At 53.0% G+C, this 25,782-nt stretch overlaps 1 protein-coding gene across 3 annotated transcripts; it reads left to right on the forward strand.

Annotated features, from left to right (window-relative positions):
- Positions 1-660: 660 nt before the first annotated feature.
- On the forward strand, positions 661-25,246 carry csul (protein arginine N-methyltransferase 5). 3 transcript variants are annotated; one of them, XM_037221621.1, is made up of 14 exons: positions 661-764; positions 7,847-7,958; positions 8,350-8,468; positions 9,040-9,257; positions 9,674-9,841; positions 10,306-10,404; positions 10,938-11,126; positions 12,327-12,479; positions 13,005-13,066; positions 13,440-13,562; positions 13,900-14,075; positions 14,801-15,004; positions 17,016-17,197; positions 24,727-25,246. In XM_037221621.1, exons 2-14 carry the CDS (start codon positions 7,867-7,869, stop codon positions 24,877-24,879), a joined length of 1,938 nt encoding a protein of 645 aa, XP_037077516.1. In that variant the 5' UTR covers positions 661-764; positions 7,847-7,866; the 3' UTR covers positions 24,880-25,246. The 3 variants fall into 3 exon arrangements, with proteins under 3 accessions (XP_037077516.1, XP_037077515.1, XP_037077517.1); XM_037221620.1 differs by having other exon boundaries at positions 682-863; XM_037221622.1 differs by having other exon boundaries at positions 685-863; positions 10,938-11,078.
- The last annotated feature ends 536 nt before the right edge of the window (positions 25,247-25,782 follow it).

The following is a 25,782-nucleotide window of genomic DNA, read 5'->3' on the forward strand; positions in this document are numbered from 1 at the left end:
CCGTGGATCATTGTTTAAGTCATCAGACGTAATAAAAGGTCAGTGCCGGCCAATACCATATTTTATTATAATGACATCATGCAAGGCACGTATGTGCCAAGCAATGCATCCAGGTGTGCAATGAACGGAATAAAACATGCACACAATTGTGGGACACAAAGGTCAACCTTGTCGGCTCAGACCCCAATCAATTTTATAATTATCAAGGTACAATGCCCCTGTCTACTTCCCTCCAGCGGCGCAGGCAGGGAAAGGCACAGGGGCACGTGCCCCCCCCCCCTCCCACTTAGGTCGTGAGATTCCCGAAGAGCCCATCATGACCCTTGATGGGGACCTTGACCTCCGCTCCCGAGAGGCTCGAAAGGCCCGTCGGGGCCCTTTGTCGACCCTGTGCTTCCCGCCCCTTTCCAGTGCTAGCTGCGCCCCTGCCTCCCACTACCGTCTAACAGACTCAGAGGTGAAAAAAATTATCAGTTGCTCATGATCAGTCACGGAGCTCTTCCATGTGCTGAAGTATTTAATGACACTAGAAACAGGACTTTAAGTTTTTGGTACCTCACTCAAACCTTATCATTTACCATTTCCAGATTATGCTAGCCTAACTCTTACTACAGCCGCAGCTCCAATGTTATTGACGCTTCATTGACATATGTTGCGCGATGCTGCTGCGCCTCATGTGGCCAGCGCGCTGCTGCACCTCGTGCTGTAATATCGCCCTGCTACTACGCGAGGCAGCCGCGGGCCTTGTCCTGCGAGGGGGTTGGGTAGGTGGTGCCGGATTGGTGCAGGTGACGTTTGTGTGTGTGAGGAATCATTGAGGGTTTGGGGGCAAGCGCGAGCTGCAGTGAAGAGTTCAGGATCAGGTAAATGTATATCAGTCAATCTTGTTGGAAACATAGTTGTCGATAGCAAGTACCTGCTTTCCAGTATACCAAAATTCATTGACTGCGCCAGACGCCCACATGATTTCGTTTTGCTGAACCTCGCGCTCGTATATGCCAAACTCAGGCTAACTGGTAATTTTTTACTTGGGTACCTGTATGGCCGACGGAGGGAAGAGCTACGCTAGCTGCAGGGTTTCGAGTATTGTCGTGCGGGGCAAAAGCTGTGAGGCATCAGCTAACATTGTGACGTCACTGAAAATGGTTTTGCATCGATCGGGGTCGGGGTTCTTTCGGGCCGACTGAAGGCCATAAGGCTTTTGCTTGTGATATGATGTCACTGGTATTCGGCTGGGTATGTGACGTCACTGGTCGTGAGTGTGTAAGGCTCTTTTGGGTCAACTGAATGCCGTAATGCATCAGCTGGCCATGTGTCGTCACTGGTATTCGATTGAACATCAGGCGCGGCCGGCCTCGTTCCATCTTACTTTTCATACCTGTCTGCTGCAAGCATTTGCGTGCCGCATAGGGGTTTGACCGAATTACCCCAATGTGTGACGTCCCTAATCATCACTTCATACGAGTGCACTTAGGCCCCACGACCACGGTGTGTCGTGGTCCGCGAAGTATCACCGGATAGCGTGACGTCACTGGTATTCGAATAAATACTGGGTGCAACAGGCCGTGCTTCATTTTTACCTTTGTACTTGTCTGCTGCAAGCATTGGCGTGCTGGATGAAAGCTGCCGAACCACCTGAGGTGTGTGACATCACTGGCCATGAGTTCCAACGGTGCTTTTCGGCCAACTGAAGACCACAAGGTGTCAGCTAGCGACGTCACTGCTATACGACTGTAAGACGTCAATGGCCGTGGGTTTCCAACGGGCCCTATAGGACCGACGAAATGCCGTTAGGCATCAGCTGGCGATATGACGTCACTGGTATTTTGGCTGAACATCAGGCAACAGGTCATGCTCCATTTATACCTTTCGTACATGTCTGCTGCAAGTATTGGCGGATTTTTTGTGCGGCCAACTAAAGACCATAAAGCATCAGCTAACGATGTGACGTCGCTGGCACTCGACTGTGCGTTGTCGCTGGTCATGAGGTTTTACGGCCTCTTTTGGGCCGACGAAAGGTCATACGGCAATGACTGAAGATGTGACGTCACTGGTATTCGAATGAACTTCGGGCGCGACGGACCATGTTCCACCTTTATCTTTGGTACCTGTCCATTGCAAGCATTGCCGTGGAAGGCTCTGCCAAATTACATGAGTGTGTACGTCACTGGCCATTAATTTGCACACTCTTTTGAGCCTACTATAGGCCATAAGGCATCAGCTGACGATATGATGTCACTGGGTTTCGACTAGACATCATGCGCAACAGGCGATGCTCCATCTAACCATGTTTCGTCTGTACCTTTCGCACCTATCTACTGCAAGTATTCGCGCGACACAGGGGCTCTGCCGAATTACCTGAGCGTGTGGTGTAACTAGTTATGAGTTAACCGCAGGTTTACTCTGGCTGAATGAAGGACATCAAGCATCAGCTGACGATATGACATCACTGGTATTCGACTAAACGCCAGGCGCGACAGGCCATGTTCTATCTTTACCTTTCGTACCTGTCTCTTGAAGTATGGGCGTGCTGAATGAAGGCTCTGTCGAGTCTCCTGAGTAAGTAACGTCACTGGTCAAGAGCTTTTTACGGGACCTTTTGTACCCCACCAAACGGTATTATAATGCATCAGCTGATGATATGACGTCACTGGTGTCGACTTAACATCAGGCGCGACAGGCCATGTTCTAATCTTTAACTTTCGTACCCGCCCTATTACAAGTATTCCGTGCTGAATGAAGGCTCTGTCGAGTCTCCTGGGTGGTAACGTTACTGGTCATGAGTTTTTTTCTGGCTCCTTGGAAACCCTCTCTAGGGGAAACCATGCATCAGTTGACGACATGATGCAATGGTGTTCGACTTAACAAGGCGTCGTAACAGGTCATGTTCCATCTTTGCCTTTGTACCTGTAAAGTAATTGGTGCGTTAAATGATGGCTCTGCTGCGAGTCACCTGAGTGTTCGACCGTCACTGGTCATGAATTTTTTACCAACTATTTTTGGCCTGAGCGAAAGCCTAAGGCAATCAGCTAACGAAATGACGTCACTGTAATCCACTGAGTGTGTGACGTCACGGTCATGAGCTTTTACGGGGCCTTTTTTGGCCGAGTTCTGGTCATTAGGCATGATAACGTTATGGCGTCACTTGTATTCGAATTAACACCAGTTTGCAATAAGCCATGTTTCATCTTTATCTTTCGCACCTGCCTACTGCAAGTATTCGTGCGCTACAAAAAAGGCTCTGTCGATTCGCCTGAGCGTGTGGTGTAACTGGCCATGAGTTTGTGCAGGTTTTACTCGGGCTGACTGACGGACATCAAGCATCAGCTGACGATATGACGTCACTGGTAATCAACTAAACTCCAGACGAATCATCTGAGTGGGTGACGTCGCTGGTCATGAGTTCATACGGATTCACTGTGGGCCGCCCAAGGTCACAAAGCAACACCTCCGTGAAGCATCACAGGATGATATGTCGTCACGCTTATTCGACTTAACATCAGGTCCAACATGCCACGTACTTTCTTTACCTTTTGTACTTGTTTATTAAAGGCACTGACGTGCTGAATGAAGGCTCCGTCGAATCTCCTGAGTGTGTGACGTCACTGGTCACGAGTTTTTTTACGGGCTCCTTTGAACCCATTTTAGGTTATAATGCATCAGCTGATGACATGACGTTACTGGTGCTCGACTAAACATCAGGCGCAACAGGTCATGCTCCATATTTGCCTTTCGTACCTGGCTGCTGCAAAATTCGCGTGCTATATGAAGGCTCCGCCGAATCCCTGAGTATGTGACGTCACTGATCATCAGTTGGTAGGAGGTCACTTGGCCCACCTACGGCTACGGAGTTCCGCAGCAGAGGTGGGAGATGCACCATAGTTAAGCACACTAATTTTATTGTGCGCACCATTAAGTAACAACTTCAAACGCAACGGGCTGTTTCAACGACTAAAATTTTGAACCAACCGTAAACACAAAACAGAGGTTTTTCCCAGCCCACAAACCGACGTATATGCAAAGCTATTCCGCCCGACATCACAGGATGCGCCCCTGAGCAGCTACGGTCGGAATGCCCTGATGGCTAAATAATAATCAAGGGCGCCGCCTAGCGGCCATAAGTCTGGGCCACAGCCCGAATATCAGTGACGTCATATGGTCAGGTGGTGCTTGATGTCCTTCAGTCATCCCGAGTAAGCCCGCGTAAACTCATGACCAGTTACACCACATGCTCAGGTGATTCGGCAGAGCCTTTATGTAGCGCGCGAATACTTGCAGTATTACAGGTGCGAAAGGCAAAGATGGAACATGGCCTGTTGCGCCTGAGATTAAGTCAAATACCAGTGATGTCATATCGTCAACTGATGTCTTGTACCCTATAGGTACAAAGAAAGCAGCCCGTAAAGAACTCATGACCAGTGACATACACACTCAGGAGATTTCACAGAGCTTCCTTAAGCATGTCAATGCTTACAATAGACAGGTACGAAAGGTAAAGACGAACATGGCCTGTCGCGCCTGGTGTTAAGTTGAATACCAGTGACGTCACATCGCCAGATGATGCTTGATGTCCTTCAGTCAGCCCGAGTAACCCGCGTAAACTCATAACCAGTCACACCACACGCTCAGGTGATTGGGCAGAGCCTTTATGTGGCGCGCGAATACTTGCAGTAGATAGGTGCGGAAGGTAAAGATGAAACATGACATATTGTATCTGATGCTTAATTGAATACCAGTGACGTCATATCGTTACCTGATGGCCTAATGGCCTTAAGTCGGCCCAAAAAGGCGCGGGAAAACTCATGACCAATGGCGTCACACACTTAGTGGATTACCAGTGACGACATATCGTTAGATGATGCCTAATGGCTTTCACTCGGCCAACAATAGCCTGTAAAAACTCATGATGACGCACTCAGGTGATTCGGCAGAGCCATCATTAGGCTCGCCACTACTTTAACAGGTGCGAAAGGCAAAGATGGAACATGACATGTTGTGCCTGATGTTAAGTCGAACACCAGTGACATCATATCGTCAACTGAAGCATTATACCATATAGGGGGTTGAAAAGAGCCCGTAAGAACTCTTAACCAATGACGTGATGTAACACGCGAATGCTGCAGTAGACAGGTACGAAAGGTAAAGATGGAACATGGCCTGTTGCGCCTGATGTTGAGTCGAATACCAGTGACGTCATATCATCCCGCGATGCTTTACAGGATATGATGCTTTGTTGCATTGGGCTGCCCAAGCGAACCTGTATAAACTCATGACCAGTGACGTCACGCACTCAGATGGTTCAGCATCACCTTGATATAACACGCGAATGCTTGTAGTAAACAGGTACGAAAGGCAAAGATAGAGCATGGCCTGTTGCGCATGACACCTAGACGAAAACCGGTGACGTCATATGGTCAGCTGATGTGGTATGGCTACAGTGGGTTCAAAACAGTCTATAAAATTAATGGTTAGTGACGTTACACATTCAGGTAATTCGGCAGACCCTTCCTTCAGCATTCAAATACTTGCAATGGACAGGTACCAAAGGTAAAGATGGAGCATGGCCATTGCCGCCTGAATTGTATTCGGATACCAGTGACGGCACATCTTCAGTTAATGTCGTATGACCTTTCGTCGGCCCAAAAGAGGCCGTAAAATTTGATCACAAGTGACATCACACACAGTTGAATGCCAGTAGGACGTCACATCATTAGGTTATGCTTTACGGCCCTCAGTTGGCCCCAAAGATCCATAAAATGCATGACCAGTGACGTCACACACTCACGTGATTTGGTAGCTTTTATTCATCACGCCAATGCTTGCAGTAGACAGGTACGAAGCTAAAATGGACCTTGACGTGTTGCGACCAATATTTAGTCGAATATCACTGACGTCACGATACCCAGTGATATTTCACGGAACATGATACACCGCGGCCGTGGGGCCTAAGTGCACTCGTATCAAGTGATGATTGGTGACGTCACACATTCAGGTGATTCGGTCAAGCTTTTATTCGGCACGCAAATGCTTGCAGCAGACAGGTACGAAAGGTAAAGATGGAATAAGGCCCGTTGCGCCTGATGTTTCATTGAATACCAGCGACGACATATCGTCAGGTGATGCTTTACGGCATTCATTGCAACCAAAGAGCCCTAAAGCCTCACAACAAGTGACGTCACATATCCAGTCGAATACCAGTGACATCATATCGCTAGCAAATGCCTTGTAGCCTTCAGTCGGCCCAAAAGAATCCCGATCGATGCAAACCCATTTTCAGTGACGTCACTACGTCGGCTGATACCTAACAGCATTTCTCCATCATGGCAGTACAGGAACCCTGCAGCCAGCGTAGCTCTCTCCCCACCGTCGGCAATACAGGTACCCAAGTAAAAAAAGCCGGCTAACTAAGTCCTGGTGAGTTTTCAAATTATGTTTGCATGTGAAATGTTTCTGGATTTAAATTGTCCGAAATTGGCCCCTCGTCATCATAATACCTTGAAGCACTGACTCTCTGTGTACTGAAATCGGAGTAAGATGGTAGTGATTTTCTTATTTTTAACTGGGAGAATGGAGATATATATGGTTTGATATTTGGATGTAGCCATCGGATGACATGTCTCCCATTTTCCAAAAATTATATTTGCTCCCCTCCAGTTTTACAAGGAGAGTGTGTATTGTATGTCTTCCTATTCAGCATCTCCTTTCAGGTCAGGCCATTCCTGGGAGTTCAGTTTTACTGTAAATCCTGACTTTCTACTCAGTTTCAGCCATCCATTATTTGAATTTCAAGGTGTGTGTTTCAGCAAATGTGTAGACAGTTTGAGGACATGCGCTGACGACGTGACACCACTGGTAATATGTGTGTATAAATTTTTAAACAGATATCAATTTAGATGTAAGATGTAAGCCTATGTGGCGATATAAGCCCCAACAGAGACGGTAGACAACCTAACTGGACTAAATCTCACATGACCTCAGATGATTGACCAAGTAATGTAACTGAGCCCATCCCAAACCAGCTTTACTCTTTCAGGTTATAATTAGCACCAGAGGACCTAAGATTTGCTTGCAACAATTCCCATTGCTATGTTCACATATGCTATTTTCTGGTGTAGAGAAGTTTGAACTATGCACCCAATTAGCAGTTTTAATTGTATTTAATCCTGCAAGCTGCTTTTCTAAAATATGTTTTAAGTGTGGGATGAAGATTGAACAGTTGTAAGCCTGTATGCTTGAGGCGTGATGCTTGGTTTGGAAAGTCTAGGCTAAGTTGTGTGGGGTCACTTGTGCTGCGAAATAGATTCCTGGGGCATTGCCGAGCAGTTACTATGTTAATCAGTGGTAGATGAAGATACCCAGTGTTTGTTGTCACTGTTGGGGGTTTTGAACCTTGAATGTGAGTAAAATTATGTCTCAGTATTTTGGGTGTATATTAATGATATGTTAATCAGAAGTAGATGAAAAGGTCCCCTGTTTGCTTTGGCTGTCAGGGTTTTTAAACCTTGAATGGCTTAAAAGTAAAATTATGTGTTGGCATTCATGTTTTAGATTCATGATTATTTAGGAGTTACTTGTCAGCACTGCCCTGAGTTTTACAAAGAGTCTGTGTGTTTATTAAAATAAGAAAACTGACTGCCTAATCAATGAAGACATGTAGTTTAACCCAACCACATGCTCTGTACACTCACAGGTGCAAATGTAAGATGAAAGAATGCTGTGCATTTGGCATAGGCACCAGGTACACCTTAGACTCAGGATCAGACATGTACTAACATGTAGCTCACACACAGTCCACATGGGTGGCCAGGCCAGCTGGCTTAACACAAGCACTGCATTCTCTCTACAGCTTCAGAAGAGGTCAGCAGGATGGCGCCCCGGCGGGATCGCGTGTCATGTGGCCTGGATCTGACTGCTGTGCCAGATGTGCCAAACAGCATCTCCGAGGCTACCGAGGCCGGGTAAGCCTGTCAGCGGGCCTGCTGCTGGGTCACTGCTGATGTTAGGTGTTAGTGTTGGTGTTAACACTGATGTGAGCGCTGGGTGTTGTCCGGCTTATGGCGTTTCACGTGGATGACAGAATTGCTCGGGTTGTCACTGTCATTTGGGGCGTTAGTGCGTATTTCTCTTCTCGCTCATGTTACTGTCCTCGCCTGGGATATGCGGTCGCCACTAGCGCACCAGGCGAGGACGATATATCGAACAAGTATATCATATTCCGTGATGCCTCGTTTCGATCATTCTGTTACACTACAGCCCCTTTGGTCATATCAGCTAACCGTGCAGTCTGAGCGGCGCTACCCCCTCCCCCCTCGATCATGCGCGGCCTGATAGAACGCCCCCGCGTTGCAGGTACCAGTTTGTGTTCATGCCCATCGTCCACCCGCGCTACCGGCGCGAGTTCATAGGTGGCAGTCTGAAGGAGCGGAACACGCCATTCACGCGCTCCGACATGGTGCTCAGCAACGCAGGTGAGCCGGGAAGGAGCGAGCGGTCCGCACGAGCGCCACGTTGCGTGGCCGCCCGGTACAAACTGGCGCTCGGTGGTGAGCTGGCGAGGACTTGTGAGCAGAAGGCACGGCATTAGACTGAATGCCAACTAGGATATGACGTGATGACGTGTGATAATTTGACGTGACTCACTGGTGTGGTGTGTACCATGTTGGTCTCTGGTACTACACGCCTGCGTCGGCCTGCGTATGGCTGTATTGGTTTGTAGGATGGCTATGGGACACCTCGTTAATCCATGGTCGTCTAAAGGGCGTCGACATTCAGAACGCGTTGTCCCAGCGATAAGATACACAGGTCGAGACATTGGCGGAGGAACGGATGACTTGTGACCTACGATCTGTGGAACGGATGACCAGATCTATGACGTTGTTTATCTGTTGCGTCATGGCGTGTGGTGACATCATGATGACGTGCCTGACGGGAGGAGAACGAAACCATCCACATGTGACGTCCGCCGACTTGAGGGCTCGAGAGGCCCCCGGCGGACGGAGTCCAGCGGCAACGCCGACCCTGCGCCTTCCGTGCCGCCAGACTGGAACACGCTGGTAGTGGGCAAGCTGTCGGCGCACCTGGACCTGGACTCGGCGTCGGACACCGTGCGCCAGCAGTCGGAGGCGGCGCTGGCCGAGGAGCTGTCGTTCGCCGCGCACTTGACCCTGCCGGCCGTCACCCTGCGCCTGCACCGTGCCAGGAACATGAACCTGGCGCGCCACCTCTACAGCAGGGTGGTCAACAGCTGCTCCTACCAGGTGCGGCCCACCACCGGCAGCCGGTGACAGCGGCTGCTCGCGCCAGACGCTGGTCGATGTTGGCAACTGCCGTCGCTGGCCGCACGCCCAGACAGTTGTGAAGCCTAGCGCGTGTCTGCGCGGGGTGAGAGGTGCACACTGCGTGTACGCTGCCCATCTGTCTAATGTCGCCCATGTCCTATCGCTGTAGTGTTATCAGCCGTGATTACTGGCTTGGCCGTGCCAGGCCGTCTGGCACGCTGCGGCCGTCGGCTCCTGGCGCTGACGCCGCCGTCTGACGGCCAGAGCTGAGTGCAGTTGTCGCTGCGCTGGCTGTCTGTATCACTGCGCTGACTGACTGTGCTTCTGTGCTGACTGACTGTACCGCTGGGCTGACTGACTGTACCGCCGCGCTGACGCCGCCGGCTGCCGGCCAGATCTGGGTGCAGGTGCCGCTGCGCTCGCCGGCCGCGGTGCAGCGCCAGTACCGCAGCGACATGCCAGAGGGGGAAGCCGACGAGCCGGAGCGCGACGACACCTGGCTCTGGTGGGACCGGCTGCGGAACGCCACCGGCACCGAGGCGCGCCTCGGCGTCTGTCTCCAGGTCAGCGCGCCGCCGGCTCCTGCCGCGAGCGGCTCAGGTGGCGGCGACGCAGCCAGCCGCCGGTCTCGGAAGAGGGGGGGGGGGGGGGGGTGAGGTAGTCCGGCAAGTTTCAAGGTCGGTACCAGGTGTACCGAAATCAAAGCTGGTAGTGAGCATGTAAATTTTTTCGCCTTGTACGGTGGGGCCATGGCGCGACGCCCCTCCTGTATTGGACCCTCCCTCTCCCCGTCCCTCATTGTAGACTTGCGTAAGTGGGTGATGGTCATATTTAATTATTCTCACCACAGAAATGTATATTTATTGCAGTTTTTGCCAAAATTCGGCGGGTCCTAAACGACTCCCAGTGCACCCCCGTTATGCCCTCCCCCTCGCCCCTCAAGAAAGACATCCAAAAGTGTTCTGAAGAGCGTGCGCGCTCGTCGGTTGCGGCGCCCGGCCGAACTCGGTGCCGTTTGTGCCGGCAGGTGGGCGCCGACCTGCCGGAGTCCCGCTGCCTCGACCGGTGGATGGGTGAGCCCATCAAGTGCGTCATGCTGCCCGCCGACGTCTTCATCACCAACAAGGTGACGAGCGCAGCCGGGACTGGCAGCGGGTGGACGTGCTAGTGTCGGCGCGCTTCACTCGGTAGTCTCGTGACCAGTTTGCCGCCCGGATGGTCGGCTCTGAATACGATATCCCATAAGGGCAAGGTGATATTCCATAAGTCATATCCCATATAATATTATGTTCAATGTAATGAATGTAATATTCCACAAGCATTGTTCCATAATTTCACGTGATATTTCATAAGACAGTATCCCATAAGGGTAATGTATTCAGATTACACAGAAGGGTCACCATGTTGGAACACCATAAGGGTGCACCAGTTGGCTGGGGATTACGTTAGATGTCACTGGGTCCAAATGATCTCGTATAGCGATGTACATGTCTGGACGTGATATTCGTCATCTGTTTCAAAAGCCCGGTGCCCAGAGCCGGTTGCAGAGACGAGAGACGGCTATCACTTGACCCGATGACGACAGTGCGCCGTCCACGTGTCCCACCGGACGGCCGGGGCCAGTACCTGACCGGCGCCGCGCGGCCCGCGCCCCGGCAGAAAGGCTTCCCGGTGCTGACGCGCGCTCACCAGGAGCTGATGAAGTGCATGATGCGGCTCAATTGCCAGTTCGTGGTGACGGGTGCCAACCGGCACCAGCACGTCAAGCACTACTGGCAGTATCTGAACCACCTGTACCAGGTCAGCGCGTCCGACAGACGGGTCGTCGACCCCTGGACTCCAGACGCGGTCAGCACTGCACGCGGGCACCCTCCCTCACTGCCTCCCGGAGTGTGCATGGGTGTGGTGATGGGGGGGGGGGGGGGGGGAGGGGCTCATAATGTAAGCGTGTCTTTTGCACCTGGTGCGCCTGATTTTAAACAAAGGGAACGCAACCCACAGAGTCACATCCCTTCCGTGGAGCGGCGGTGACTGCGTTGACTGTTATCGCACGGGGGGAGGGGGAGGGGGCGTGGCGCAACCGGAATCAGAGCCCGGGCGCACGCAATATTGGAGGTCCAGACCCTGACCACTCGGCCATGAGCACGACGGATAGGCTCGGCTCGTGGAGCAAGGCACCAGCTTGTATGCGCTTTCCTGCTGCGTAGACTCATTGAGAAAATAGCAAAGCTAATTTTTTACTAAGCACTTGTCTTTTGTCTTTCACTATCACTTTAACTGCATGTTACTGAAGCCGTTGGTAATGGTTGTTGTCGTCACTCTTCTTTTACTACACTTTGTGTTTGTGTGTGGGTGTGTGAGGGCGTGTGAGAGTGTGTGAGGGCGTGTGAGAGTGTGTACGGGGTGGGGATGGGACTCCATCGGAACTCTGACTCGATTGTGCTGAATTTAAAAAGCGGATCGCAACGAATCGTCCCCAGATTCGTCAAAGCACCGCACTTAAAACGAGACAAAAATGATTTTACTGCCCAGACGTTCTTTCGGCACAACTTGCGTAGAGGCTACCACTTGGTTGGTTATAAGCTCCACCCCTTGCTGGTCTCGACACAGCCTTAGCGAGGCCGCCTCACACGCAATATCTATGGGAGGGCTTCGTGACAGACCATGCTGCAACGTAGCCTCTACCCGGGTGAGGTCGTAACATTCCCCCACAGCATGTGGAGAAAACAGCTGTTTGCAACCACGTGCTGCCGCACGTTTGCAAATTCGGAGCAAGATTTGCTGTGATTCGCTCGAAAATCATTACGATTAAACCGAAACTGCACAATTTCGCCCACAAACAGACAGGACATGTTTGACGCTGACCGTCGCGTGTTGTGACCACACGACAATCATGTGTTTTCTTACGAGGCTCTCTCTCACTGTTTCTGCGCCTCCCCATAAGTCGTGCTCATGTTTACGCACGCACGCACGGCGCACGACGTTTCCGCGGCGTGCTCGCCTTCGCTGGGAGACTGCTGCTGGAAGCCGAGTCGGCACCGCCCCCAGGTGTTTCTGGAGGAGTCCAACAACCCGCTGTCGGACTTCGCCATCGGGTACGAGGACTACCTGCAGTGTCCGCTGCAGCCGCTCATGGACAACCTCGAGTCGCAGACGTACGAGATATTCGAGAAGTGTCCTGTCAAGTACACCGAGTACCAGGTACGAGCGCCGCCGCTGTCGAGAGCGAAGACGGCGCTGTGCGAGGGGGTTTGTGCAGGGGACGTGCGCGCTGTCGCCGCCTCTGCGTCGCGCATAACAGACTGGTCAACCGATGCGCTTATGGGCGGTATAGCGTGGTAATTGTTCAACTGACGTGCTTACTGGCCGTATATCACGGTGATTGGTCAACGACGTGCTTACTGGCCGTATATCATGGCTCTTCGGCATATGTAACGACTGGAGGACGGCTACGAGAGGCATTTCTTATCTCCAAATGGCAAACAGCTAAGACACTGCTGCTCTTGCGCTAGCTAAAACTATCCCGTCAAGAAAGATCTGAATTGTAGAGGCATTTCAAAGCTTGGAATGTAAACCATGATAAGCTGTCCTCTCCCCACCCTGCGGGGTCACTCTGGGAGTGGTGTGCTCCGTGCTGCGCTGCCGCTGAGCGTCGCGCCGCAGACCGTGCCCTGCGTCCCCATCGCTGCCCTCTGCTCCCTGACGTTGGTCTATGCTCCACCGCAGCGTGCCATGCACCAGGCTTTCCTGGACCGGGTGCCGGAGGAGAGGAAGGACCAGGACACCATGTGAGTGCGGCGCACCGACCCGGAGGGCCGGGCGGGGTCCGTCGTCCCCGAACCGAGCTCCGAATAAGTCATGCGCGCCCGCCTCGAGAGCGGAGGAGTGGGGGGGGGGGGGGGGGGGGGGGGGGGGGGTGGTGGGGAGCGTGCTGCGGGCGGAGAGTCCTCCCCTCTGTTTTGTGAGTGCTTGTTGCGCCCCACGCGGCACGCTGTCTGCTGTTGCCTCGATGATGCCCTCAGCGGGAGCGACCACTCCGGCGCTATGACAAACACACTAGCCGCCACAGTTCGCCCACCTCTGTCAGCGCTGCTAAGTGGCGAACAGAGCAGGAATCGCCCGCCCTAGGCGTCACAGTGCCGTGCCCCGTCTCCGTCGCAGAGTGGTGATGGTGGTGGGCGCCGGCCGAGGGCCTCTGGTGCGGGCCGCCTTCCTGGCCGCCCGGCAGGCATCGCGCACACTCCGGGTCTACGCCGTCGAGAAGAACCCCAACGCCGTCGTCACGTGAGGCCTGGAGCTGCTGTCTGCGATAGGGCCGCAAGGCTCGGTGTCGGCTTTGGGTGTACTCGAACGGCCGTCGAGGGGTGCACCAGCTTGTCCTCGTCGCGGATGTGGTGTTTTGGGCGGGTGTTGTGGCGTGTCAGCGGACGGTTAGACCGCTCTTATTATCGTCGTGGTGTGTGGGGGGGGGGGGGGGGGGAGGGGTCGTGGTGGGGCCGTGTTGTTGGGGCTGGGGTGTTGGGATCCGTTGTGGGATTTTGCATCGCAGAGGCGTGAACGAGAGGGGGCGAAGAGGCAGCACAGCGAGGTGGCGTTGCCTGACGTTTGTGTTCGTCACTAGGCTCCGGACGGCTGTGGAGGAGGAGTGGGGCGACAGCGTGGTGGTGGTGTCCTCGGACATGCGGGAATGGAAGGCGCCGGAGAAGGCGGACATTCTGGTCTCGGAGCTGCTCGGCTCGTTCGGGGACAACGAGCTCTCGCCGGAGTGCCTTGACGGCGCTCAAAAGTACCTGAAAGGTCAGTGTCCCGGCCGGCCTTCGGCGGGCAGGCCGGCCGCACTGGCGTCGTGTTGACGGGGTGGTGGTGACACAGTGTGTGACCGTGCGTGCTGACTAGCGCAGTGGTCGTTTCTCCACAAATAGGCTACGAGCGGCATCGAATGGTATGAGGGATTGGTGGCCTGGAAGCCGTAAACGTGTAAGAGCAGTCGGAAATTGGGTTTTATTTGAATACTTAGTTGATTTTCTTGTGCATTTTCTGCTAGTATAATGACTTGGATCGGTGTAGGATGGGGGATGGGACATTGGTGTAGCGGTAACGCTGCGCTCCTGGGGACCCAGAGGTACGGTATTCTATTCCCGGCGGTACCTGCCCTTTCTGCTAGGGTGAGAGACAGGCGGCGCCATATTGCCTCAGCAGCTAAATGTGTCGTGGATCCCCAATGACAATGACAACGACAAAAACCAGGTGGATCACTGTGTCACTTTCGATAGCTGTTGTACAACAGCTTCTTTCATCCTATGTGAGCTTTTTTTCTTGTGTGTTTCACAGCAACCTGAAGTCGGCATATTGACAACCACCAGCGTGCTAAAACACCAGAATTTGATCACCTTAAATGCAACAAGGATGCATTAATGTCATATGAAGTGAGTAGGATAGCATCCCCGCATAAAGGCGCTCTCATGACGGCCTGTGAGAACCGCGCTTCGCCACCAGTATCACCCGCCTCCCGCCCGCTGCAGAGGACGGCATCAGCATACCCCAGAGCTACACGTCCTTCCTGCACCCGGTGCAGTCGCCCAAGCTGTACAACGACGTGCGCGGCTGCCGCGAGAAGGACAAGCCGGCCGTCACGCCGTTCGAGATGCCGTACGTCGTCTACCTGCAGAACGTGCTGCGCATCGGGCCGCCGCAGGAGCTGTTCAAGTTCCACCACCCGAGCACAGGTGAGCGCGCGCCGCCTCAGGAGCTGTTCAAGTTCCACCACCCCAGCACAGGTGAGCGTGCGCCGCCGCAGGAGCTGTTCAAGTTCCACCACCCCAGCACAGGTGAGCGCGCGCCGCCGCAGGAGCTGTTCAAGTTCCACCACCCCAGCACAGGTGAGCGTGCGCCGCCGCAGGAGCTGTTCAAGTTCCACCACCCCAGCACAGGTGAGCGCGCGCCGCCGCAGGAGCTGTTCAAGTTCCACCACCCCAGCACAGGTGAGCGCGCGCCGCCTCAGGAGCTGTTCAAGTTCCACCACCCCAGCACAGGTGAGTGTGCGCCGCCGCAGGAGCTGTTCAAGTTCCACCACCCGAGCACAGGTGAGCGCGCGCCGCCGCAGGAGCTGTTCAAGTTCCACCACCCGAGCACAGGTGAGCGCGCGCCGCCGCAGGAGCTGTTCAAGTTCCACCACCCCAGCACAGGTGAGCGCGCGCCGCCGCAGGAGCTGTTCAAGTTCCACCACCCCAGCACAGGTGAGCGTGCGCCGCCGCAGGAGCTGTTCAAGTTCCACCACCCCAGCACAGGTGAGCGCGCGCCGCCTCAGGAGCGCGGGCTGCGCCGCTGTGGCTGATGCGCGGTTGGTCTCGGAGTGTTGGTCTCGGTCACCTCTGGTGGTCGGTGCAGTTTTTGGCCCACTTTGAAGTGGCTCGCCATGACGTCAGCCAACCGGGATGATCCGTCGCAAGGATCCCCTGACGTAGCTGGCGAGTTCAACTGTCATTTCACGACGGTTGGGTCCCTGATTGTCCTCACACTGAGAGGGAGCACCGGACAGTCACCCAGACGGCCTTCGTCTGCACGACCCTCTTCACTTTCAAGTCCGCTGCTCTCCCTGAACCACCTTCGCCGATCCGGTGGATGAGGAGCTCGAGAGCAGCGGGTGTGGACGGCGCACCGCTGACAGCAGTGCGCTGCTGCCTCCCTGTGATCGGTCGGCACCTCTTGCGAACCACCAGCTGCTCCCTCACAACTCGGTTATTTCCCGATGAGTAGAAAATAAGGATGTCTTTAAAGCAATGGTAAACACGTCTGTGTTGATCACTTCACGTCTGGGAAACCAGAGACACGGAGTTCGGTTTCTCGCTGTGTCCGTCCTTTCCGTCAGGGTGAGAGGCAGGCGACGCCATACAGCCTCAGCAATTGAGCGTGTCGTAAAGCCCCAGTGACACACGACAGCTGGAAAATTGCGTGCGTGGGGGCCTGAAATCAGGTGACACAATTGTACAAGTCAACAGGTCCATATCTCTCCTAAGTGCGTCATCCAAAATTCTTGAAAAAGTCGTTTGCAGCCAGTTGAGCACGCGTCTCCACAGCATGGTATTCTCGGCCCTGTACCATATGGCCACCGGCAAGGTCACTACACTGAAGGCGCTCTGCTCGACGCCGCCGGAGAGCTGGTGAGGAGCGGCGACAGCGGAGGAGGGGTGTCGTCGCTAATTGCTGTCGACCTATCTCAATCTATCAAAGCTTTTGACAGCGTTAATCATGGTTTGCTTATTACCAAATTTCAGTGTTACGGCGTGGACCCAGATTGCTTCAACAGTTATTTGAATGCAGACAGGTGGTGTGTGGAGGGCTGACGGCCCTACCGGTAAACCACGGAGTGTCCCAAGGATCCATAGTCAGTCCGCTGTTATAAACCCTATTCACAAGCGCCTTGCCCAGTCACCTGTCACATGGACGCCTCATCTCATATGCAGATGACGCTCAGCTCCCGAACTATGCTCCTCCCAGCAAGCAGAGTTTTGACGCGCTGAAACATCGTCTGGCAATATAAATTTGCAAACTTCAGGCCTGATTCAGCGCAAACTCACTGAAAGTGACCAAGGGCAAAACTGACTTTGTCCTGATAGGTCCAAAACATAACTTAAAGAAACTCTGTGATTCTTATTTTACGATAAGTGGAGAGACCATCTAACCTTGACGCACCAAATTTATTGGCGTGATCGTGGACACGACGCTTCCTTCCCGCAGACGAGGTGGCGAACAACAACCGCTTCAAGTCACTGGAGTTCGAAGCCGAGCAAGACTGCACGGTGCACGGGTTTGGCGGGTACTTTGAGTCGGTGCTGTACAAGGACGTCATGATCAGCATCCATCCACAGACCCACTCCCCCGGCATGTTCAGCTGGTTCCCCATCTTCTTCCCCATCCGGGTGAGTGCCGAAGGCATGCTTACGTGGGGCTATGTATGGCGTCTGTTGCTGGTGGTGTGATTTTTCACTGGCCTGAGGCCTTCGTCACTGCTAACGCAGTCCGCGAAGCCCGGCAGTGCTATTTGTGTCATGCCATGTCATTGGGGCTTTACGACGCGCTCAGCTGCTGAGGCTATATGGCGTCGCCTGCCTCCCACCCTGGCAGGAAGGGCGGGCGCCGCGGGGAATCGAACCCCGCACCTCTGGTTTCCCAGACGCGCAGTGGTTAACGCAGACGCGTTAACCACTACATTACCGGCACCTTATGTACACTACGGCAGTGCTATTTGTACTTGCCGCCTTCCATTCGTTAACAAAGGGGGATGCGCTCTTTTGAAAGAAAATCGCAGGGAATGGCGCACGTCCTGGCCAGCCAACGTCTCTGGATGCCTCCAGAAGCAACCGATTGACTGAACCGATTCAAACAATGAAAGACATCGTGCGGCGTACTAGTTGGGCACATGATGAGTGCTGACGGTCAGGTTATTGATGACATCACCGGCAGGGCTGACGGTCAGGTTATTGATGACATCACCGACAGGGCTGGCGGTCAGGTTATTGAGGACATCACCGGCCTGGTTTCGCCAGTATGAAACAGTGATTTGAACACCCTTCACAGTGGAAACCGTTGTACAGTTGACCATATTTATAGAACCCACACCCGTGTGATGTACTCCAGCTCGTCTCCGCTGAAGTACACGCTTTCATCAAGGGCGTAACACATCAGATCGAATACAATTTTTATAAATGCCTTTTTCACCATATGTCGACCAAAACTGCGTGCGATGAATCTGGCTAAACTGCGTAAAAATAACATCACCAACTCTCTGAGTCTCTAATCTGTCAAATCTCAGAATGAAAGGATAACCCGCATGGATATCTCTATCCGGCACTGAGAAGTCAGTGGCAGACCCGACTGACCTTCTCATATGGCATATGACTACCGTGGTCATTTGGGTGTCATATGATCAAGGGGGCCGGCGCGCCCTTATTCCTAAATAATAATCACCATTATAATTGTAATCATCATCATATCCTCCTGTTCTCAATGAAATAATAAATAGCGCGTTTCATCTAGCGAGCTTTTTAGGCAGATCAAACCACATTATGAAACATGTCTTTGCCCACATTTGACGTTATCCGGTTTTTTGCTCGTCAGTGTGCAGTTGACCTTCGTTCTCAAAACCTGTATAAGGCAATTAAACTCATTGGATCAGTTTGAGCCCCGCGTCGTCAAACTCTGCACAACATGTATTGTGAGACACCAAGTATTGAGGCGGTCATAGGCATTTGAAAATGTTCCCTGAAAGCACAGGTGGTAGGAATGGTGATGCCATTTTAAGGAATGCTTCCCGCCCTTTTAAGGAATGCTTCTCTTATTTTATTAGCATTCGACGGAAAATGGCCTGCCGAGCTTCTCATTTTACGTCAAAACTGTAAAAGCGGCGATTATGGATTTTGGGAGAAGCAAACCGCGCGGGCGATCTGGCGGAGTGCTGGAGAATGGTGTGGCTATAGAACTGTTGCAGTGCGTTTCTCGTTGTGACCATTTGATAAAACCTACCGTACTACATGGTATAATGGCTTGGCCACTCAAGAACGTAGCGTTCCCTCCAACCACCCTCCACCGGAATTGTCTTAATCACACCTGTCATACTGGTCCTAACACGATGTGTGGGACTATTTGGCTGCGTGGGACTGGTCGGATGTGTGGAGCTGGTCGGATGTGTGGGGCTGGTCGGATGTGTGGGGCTGGTCGGATGTGTGGAGCTGGTCGGATGTGTGGGACTGGTTGGATGCGTGGGGCTGGTCGGATGTGTGGGGCTTGTCGGATGTGTAAGACTGGTCGGATGTGTGGGGCTGGTCGGATGTGTGGGACTGGTCGGATGTGTGGGACTGATCGGATGTGTGGGGCTGGCCGGATGTGTGGGACTGGTCGGATATGTGGAGCTGGTCGGATGTGTGGGGCTGGTCGGATGTGTGGAGCTGGTCGGATGTGTGGGACTGGTCGGAATGCCTGAGGCGCTCATACTGGTCCTAACACGATGTGTGGGACTGGTCGGATGTGTGGAGCTGGTCGGATGTGTGGGGCTGGTCGGATGCGTGGGACTGGTCGGATGTGTGGAGCTGGTCGGATGTGTGGGGCTGGTCGGATGTGTGGAGCTGGTTGGATGTGTGGGGCTGGTCGGATGTGTGGGGCTGGTCGGATGTGTGGGACTGGTCGGATGTGTGGAGCTGGTTGGATGTGTGGGGCTGGTCGGATGTGTGGGGCTGGTCGGATTTGTGGAGCTGGTCGGATGTGTGGGGCTGGTCGGATGTGCGGAGCTCCATTTTAGCGTATGAAATGATGCGTTAAAACGTGGAGGGAAGGAGCCACAGCGGGCGATTTCTTTTGAAAAAACGGAGAATTTTGCTCAAGATAATTTCTGTTGGCGATCCATATATACTACTTGCATCAGTCTCCTGGGTACGTCAGAAAGAAGTGAAATTGCTTAATGTGGGTAGGGCTGTTTGTTGCTTTGCTGGAACACTCGCCATTGCGTTCGTCATGGTATGTGATCAGCCCCTTTCAAGATGCTTTGCACTTGTTGCATTATGCTAGTGCTATTTTTTTTTGTACTTTAAGCTGAATATTGCGGAAGGCTGTTGAATGCACCATCAGTTGAGCTGTATATGCATAGCAGACCAAGGTATTATTGAATATATGTTGTATTTATGTGGCTTTTCAGCTTGCATGTTATTTCTTGCCCGTTCGTGAAGTCAGTGGAAAACGCATTTCACCTTCTGAATGATACTAAATCTGTCGGCCTAGCAATCACTCATATCACGGACATTTCATGGTCAAAGCATTTTGGAACATCTTGGAAACATTCTTGCCAGCTTCATGAGCTGCTGATATTTGAAGATAGGCCGGTAAGACGCAGTTTTTGACATTTGTTATATAACGTGACTGGCAATGGTATATGCGGCATGAATGCGCGATGTTCGAAGCGTTTTATTGCCGCAGTGCTGGCTGACCGCGTGCCCCAAGACAGGGTGGCGTGAGTGCCCCCAGCCAGGGTGGTCACGGGACCGACCCACGACTGACGGCTGCAGCGTGCTTCCGGCCAAACGAGCCCTTGGATGCGGGAGTGATGCTGAAAGGGCGCGTGTATTGCTCGTCCCTGATGGCAGAGCCACCAGGCCCTTATCTGTTGATCTATTGAACATGTGTATGTTTTGAAGCAATTACCCTGATTTGTAACCAGCAGGATGCATAGTGCATCTACTGGCAATCTGGGTGTTATATATATGAACATTATCATCATGCAAATCATAACGAAATAATTGTGTACGTGATTCTGAAGCAAGCCAACGGAGTCTGGCATCCTTTGGGTGCATTGAACTGTCCCGTTGCATATTTTGACACTGGCTGAGCCTGGCCTGGCCATTTTAGACTACAAAGCTGGTTGGCTATGCATGCTTTACCATTTCGGCAACGGTCACTTTGTGAATTTAAGTAGAGTGGAAAGGAAATGGGAAGAAACTTTAATGAAACCGAATTTGCTTTAGCTGTGGAATTTTCAGCGATTTTTGCTTTCTCTCTGTGCGCTTGCTGGTCCGAGACGGAAATGTCCGTTCGTGTGCGCGTTCGTGGGTGTTATGTATAATTATGATATATAACATACCCACGAATGTAATAATATAATATCTGTGCTAAGGATGATCGTTGTGAACCTCAGCACAGAAGGTTATTTAGATATCTGAGACCTTTGGGATGTTGGGGTATATAAACATGTTTAATTCAGTGGGTGCAATTTAATTGTGAAGATGGGCAAACAAGCTGTTCGGGTGACACATGCCGGGCTGTGTGCTGCATAAGTGATGCTCTGAAAGGGATAAACCAACAATTTGATAGCATCACCGTCCAAAAGACGTTTCACCGGCGACTAGAGTAACAGACCTTTCTACCGTGCTCCTTGTTAAAGTTCAGTGAAAGTACGCGGCCTGTTTAAGACGCTGCAGATCGAAGCAGTAGGCTAGCATACATTCATGGCGGTAGCGCGGCAGTGCATTACGGTACGTGTTTCAGACCCGGGGCTTGGCGGGACACCAATGTTATTACTCTGACTAATTTGGTTGAAAACGCAAGCATTTTACGTGGATGCCAGTCGCAGTGAATTATGGTATTTATTATGCATTGTTTACCATAACATCAGCAGTTTGGTCCAACGGCAAAAACTGGGTAATGCCATGGAAGCAAGCAGAGAAGTTAATTAAGGAGACGGTACGAGTGGAACAGTTTAAAGAGAACGAACCGACGTGGACTGAGATGTGCGGAAAGTGCAGACCTTCTTCGGACCAGGTATTTTCAACGCTTTTGGTACATTTTGTGATGGGCTAGTCCAGACATTATCTATCACAGCGCTTTTTTTCAGAGAGCGCACTTCGCTGACTGCTCTTGATACTTTTTCACCATCTAGGCTGCATCTGCGGTGCAGTCTTTAGAAGTATGTGACAGCAAGCGTGAGCTCTTGTCATATATCTCATGTACTGAACTCCTACGGCCTTTGGGCGCCATATGACCAACGTAGTCGGTGCGCCCCAAAGCCCAAATCATCATCATCATCATCATCATCATCCTGGGGCCTTCAGAACTTTGACCGTTTTGGCTGTTGGTTTGTCATCTCGCTGAGAAGGACATCCTTGGACATCCTCCACACTCACCGTTAATGATATTCTGCCATTCTGCCGTAGCCCACCCCCTGGTCGGCCTTACCCGTAACACTTAAAACCTGTCCAGAGCTGGGCCGCCGAACAAGGTGGTCTGTCGTTGGATCAACCGGGAAAAGCAACACCAACCGGCTTTGCGCAGAAATTTACCAGCTCCACTGGAGTACAACTAGGTTAGATCGCAACCCAAATCGCGTACCAGTTATTGTCCTGACTAACTCGTTTAGCACCGGTCTTATTGTGCATATAAGGCGGCAAAGCGTGAGCTCAATCGAATGAAGACTGCAGTTCCATGGTTTTGATATGCGGGACGCCCAATGATCTCTGATGATGGAACCGCTAGATGGTGTCGGCCCTCCGGGCCAGTGGCAGCGAGGCCCGCTGGGTTTCGCCTGCGTGTGTGTTGTGGCTCCGAACGTATCATTCGTAAGCATGTATTGCTTGAACTTTGCGTACTGTACTGTCTATTCATGATTAAAGCGGCCCGTTCTTTAAAGCTGCGCGTTTTTCGATCCCTTTCCGCTTGTTTCCCGTCCCTCCCCGGGCGATGTGTAACACTTGCCAGGAAATGCTTGGCAGCGCGTCCGCATTCGCGGACACGCGCGTGCCGTACGCCCACCACGTGACGGAGGTCGTATGCCGGGTGGAACATCACCGCCCGTCGGCCGGGGCGGAGAAGCTGAGCCGGACGTAATGGAGAGACGCCACCGGTTTCCAAACCGGTGGAACCGGCGCGGCGGCGACGGCGCGGCCGGGCCGGCCGGGCGGCGCAAACGGAAGTGGCCGCCGGCGAAACTGGCGCTCCGCTCATGCTTTCGGTCCGGGGCTGGAACTGGCCCTGGCCGGGTGCTGGCTGCGATGCTGGGTATGGACCACCCCTGTCCCTTTTTTAGTTAGGGATTTATTTCATGACGAATGAGTCTAAGGTGATCTAATTGAAATGTTGTATGGTCTCTTAAGGCCGGATAAGGGATGAGCCGTCGTTAGCCAACACGCATAGCAGTGGCGAAACAATCATTTCTCAGTACTCGCTCTCCGACGTGGTCAAGAAGGTCTTCATCTCCGCGAAATCAGTCATGAGTGAGTGTCCAGTTCAGAAATGTGGATGGACTTCTGAGCGTCTGAACAGATATAGCCACAATAATTCTATCAGGATCTAGAGCCGGCAGAATGTTACGGGTGGATGGACTTCTGGGTGTCTGAACAGATATAGTCTTAAGATTCAGGCAGGATCTGAAACCTGCAGAATGTTACGGTACAATGGGTAAAATACAAGCCACGCAGAATTATCAAGTCTCAAGTCAAGCAAATTAAGTCTCCGCCGCTGTCGCACGCTGAAACTGCATTCAGCTATGGCTAAGCTGGCGGGCAGTCATGAGAAGACGATCAAGTTTGACGACTTCGGGGTTTGTCTCCCGCGCGTTGTGTCTCACATTACGGAGAATGCAAGCAAACACTGCGCGTCTGGAAACATCTTGCCCCTAACTACCCTTTGTTCGGCCAATTCAGCCCAGACCATTAGCATGTGCTTACATTTAATTTATAAGAAACGCATTTTGTTGGAACAGGTAGAGCTTGTTTTTGGGACCATTTCTCGCCATCAAATGGCTTTGCCAAATATGCAAATATAGGGCGATTGTGCTGCGGACACTGTGCCGGTGGCGCTGAAGGATGGTGGAGGTGCCGTGCAGGTCACAGAGCGGCCCTCTAGCGAAGTTCCCCCTTTTTATCGGAAAATGCGGAAATGTGTGTGTGGGGGCGGGGGGGGGGGGATCCGTGTGATGAACTGCAGCAGATGAGCGGGATTTGCAGTTGGCCGGCCTGGCATTGTGCAGAGCTTTCGTTTACTCCTTGAAGTGGCGTCCTGTCGCCGAAGTTAAGCATTTCTCGTCTTGTTGGTTTAAATCAAACTGTTCGTCGTTTTAATCATATAGCATGCACAGTATATTCCCACTACCAACAACGGCACGGTTTCGTTGTCTGTTGTTCTCTTTCACCATTACCCCTGGCGGGCATTTGCGGTGAGATCAGCTCCTCCTCGGGTCTGGGGTCGGCAAGATCGTGCCTCATCCGTCGCCGATGTCGCCTTCGAGCCCAGATGAGGCGCCGTCCCATCCGGCTCACCCGCGCGCTCCCTTTTGTGGGGCGCCGTTCAGCCGCGGCCTTATCCGCGTGTGCCGGAGCAGGTTTCTGCGCTCCGTGACCATGTCCTCTCTGAGTCGTTTTATGACCGTTGGACGCCTTCCTCCATGTGTTGCACGACAGCCACGTATCTGCCTGGCCGTGTTTCCGACTTCCCGTGGGCTCTCGCCGTCTCTCTCGAGATCTCATTTTATGACCGCCGGGATCTCAGTTTAGGGATACAACCTCTATACACGCATAGAGGCCGTATATAGGCTAACATACGTGAGACTCTTCTGTTTCTGAGAGAAACAGGAGAGTCTCGCCGTGATCTCACTTTCTGACCGCTCGCACATTTCACCTGACCGCTCGCACATTTCACCTGACCGCCCCCCCCCCTCATTTTCGGACCGCTCGCACACTTCACCTGACCGCGCCCCCCCCCCCTCATTTTTTGACCGCTCGCAACCTCCCCCCCTCTTGTGCGTCGCAAGATTCATCCCATGACCTTTTTGTTCTTTGCTGCTATATTTTATTCGCTTGGTGTGCTCCAGGTTTTGTGCCGCATGTCTCCCTTATGGCCCTTTTCCGGACCTGGCACGAGTCTGCTGACGTGACGTGACTTGATGTGACCTCACGTCCTCCGTGCGCTGCAGGAGCCGATGGAGGTGAAGCGGGGCGAGCGGGTGGAGGTCAGCTTCTGGCGGCTCTCCAACAGCAGGAACGTCTGGTACGAGTGGGCGGTCGGCTCGCCGCGAACGCTGCCGATCCACAACCCCAACGGCCGCTCCTACACCATCGGGCTGTGAGCGCCGCCGCCGCCGCCGCCCGGCCTTTCTGCCTCTCTCCCAGCGGGCCTCAGCTCACCCGCCCCGTCAGACGGCGCCAGTTCACCGCCGGCCGGGCTCTCACTCTCCGCCGGGCGTCGGCCAAGTGCGTCGGTTGTCGCCCGGAACGGCCTCGGCGCGGCAGCCGGCTCCGTGGCGCCGCGACCGGGCCGCATCGGCCGATGGCAGCTGGCTCCGGGCTGCCGAGGGGATAGAGCGTCTCCGCTCCACCGTGACAGTGGAGGGGAGGCGCTTGTGGTTCGGACGTCGCTGGAAGCCTCGACTGGACTGCCACCGAACCGTGGAATTTGTCTCGCGGCGAGTGAGAAATACATCGCATTCATTTTCAGCTTGTCTTTCCGGTATGCTTTTTTGTCGACGTTAACGTTCAACTAACGTTTCTTCTCGGTGGGAAAGATTGCACACGCGCACCGCATATATTCGAGCTCATACATCACCAATAAATACACATTAGCGCGCCCTGTTGCGGTAGCATAACGATAACGTACCGTGTCAACAACAAATGCGTGGGGACACTAAGCAGAACCTCAAATGCAACAAGCTTAACTAAAAACAAAGGCAACTAACATGTCCGTGTGTATCACGAAACGCAGTCACCGTTGCCACCTGCTCTGAATGGCACTGGCAACGGTCCATCAGGATCCAGCCCGCCGTTACGCGAGGCTGCCTCGTGGTGACGTCACTTTCAGCACAGGTCCACCAGCGCTGACAATTGGCAATCCTCGCCGCCGCTCGCTCGAAAACAAAACGCACGAAGCAGGCGGCCGAAGCTGAGCAGGATGCCAGCACTGTAGACCGGGTAATTCCACTTCCATCGAATTCCGCCTCAGTTTCCAAGAATTTGATCATGCTTACTTTCAACGA

This window comes from Pollicipes pollicipes, unplaced genomic scaffold, assembly GCF_011947565.3.
Source record: "Pollicipes pollicipes isolate AB1234 unplaced genomic scaffold, Ppol_2.1 Scaffold_4740;HRSCAF=5597_pilon_pilon_pilon, whole genome shotgun sequence".
NCBI classification, from domain to species: domain Eukaryota; kingdom Metazoa; phylum Arthropoda; class Thecostraca; order Pollicipedomorpha; family Pollicipedidae; genus Pollicipes; species Pollicipes pollicipes.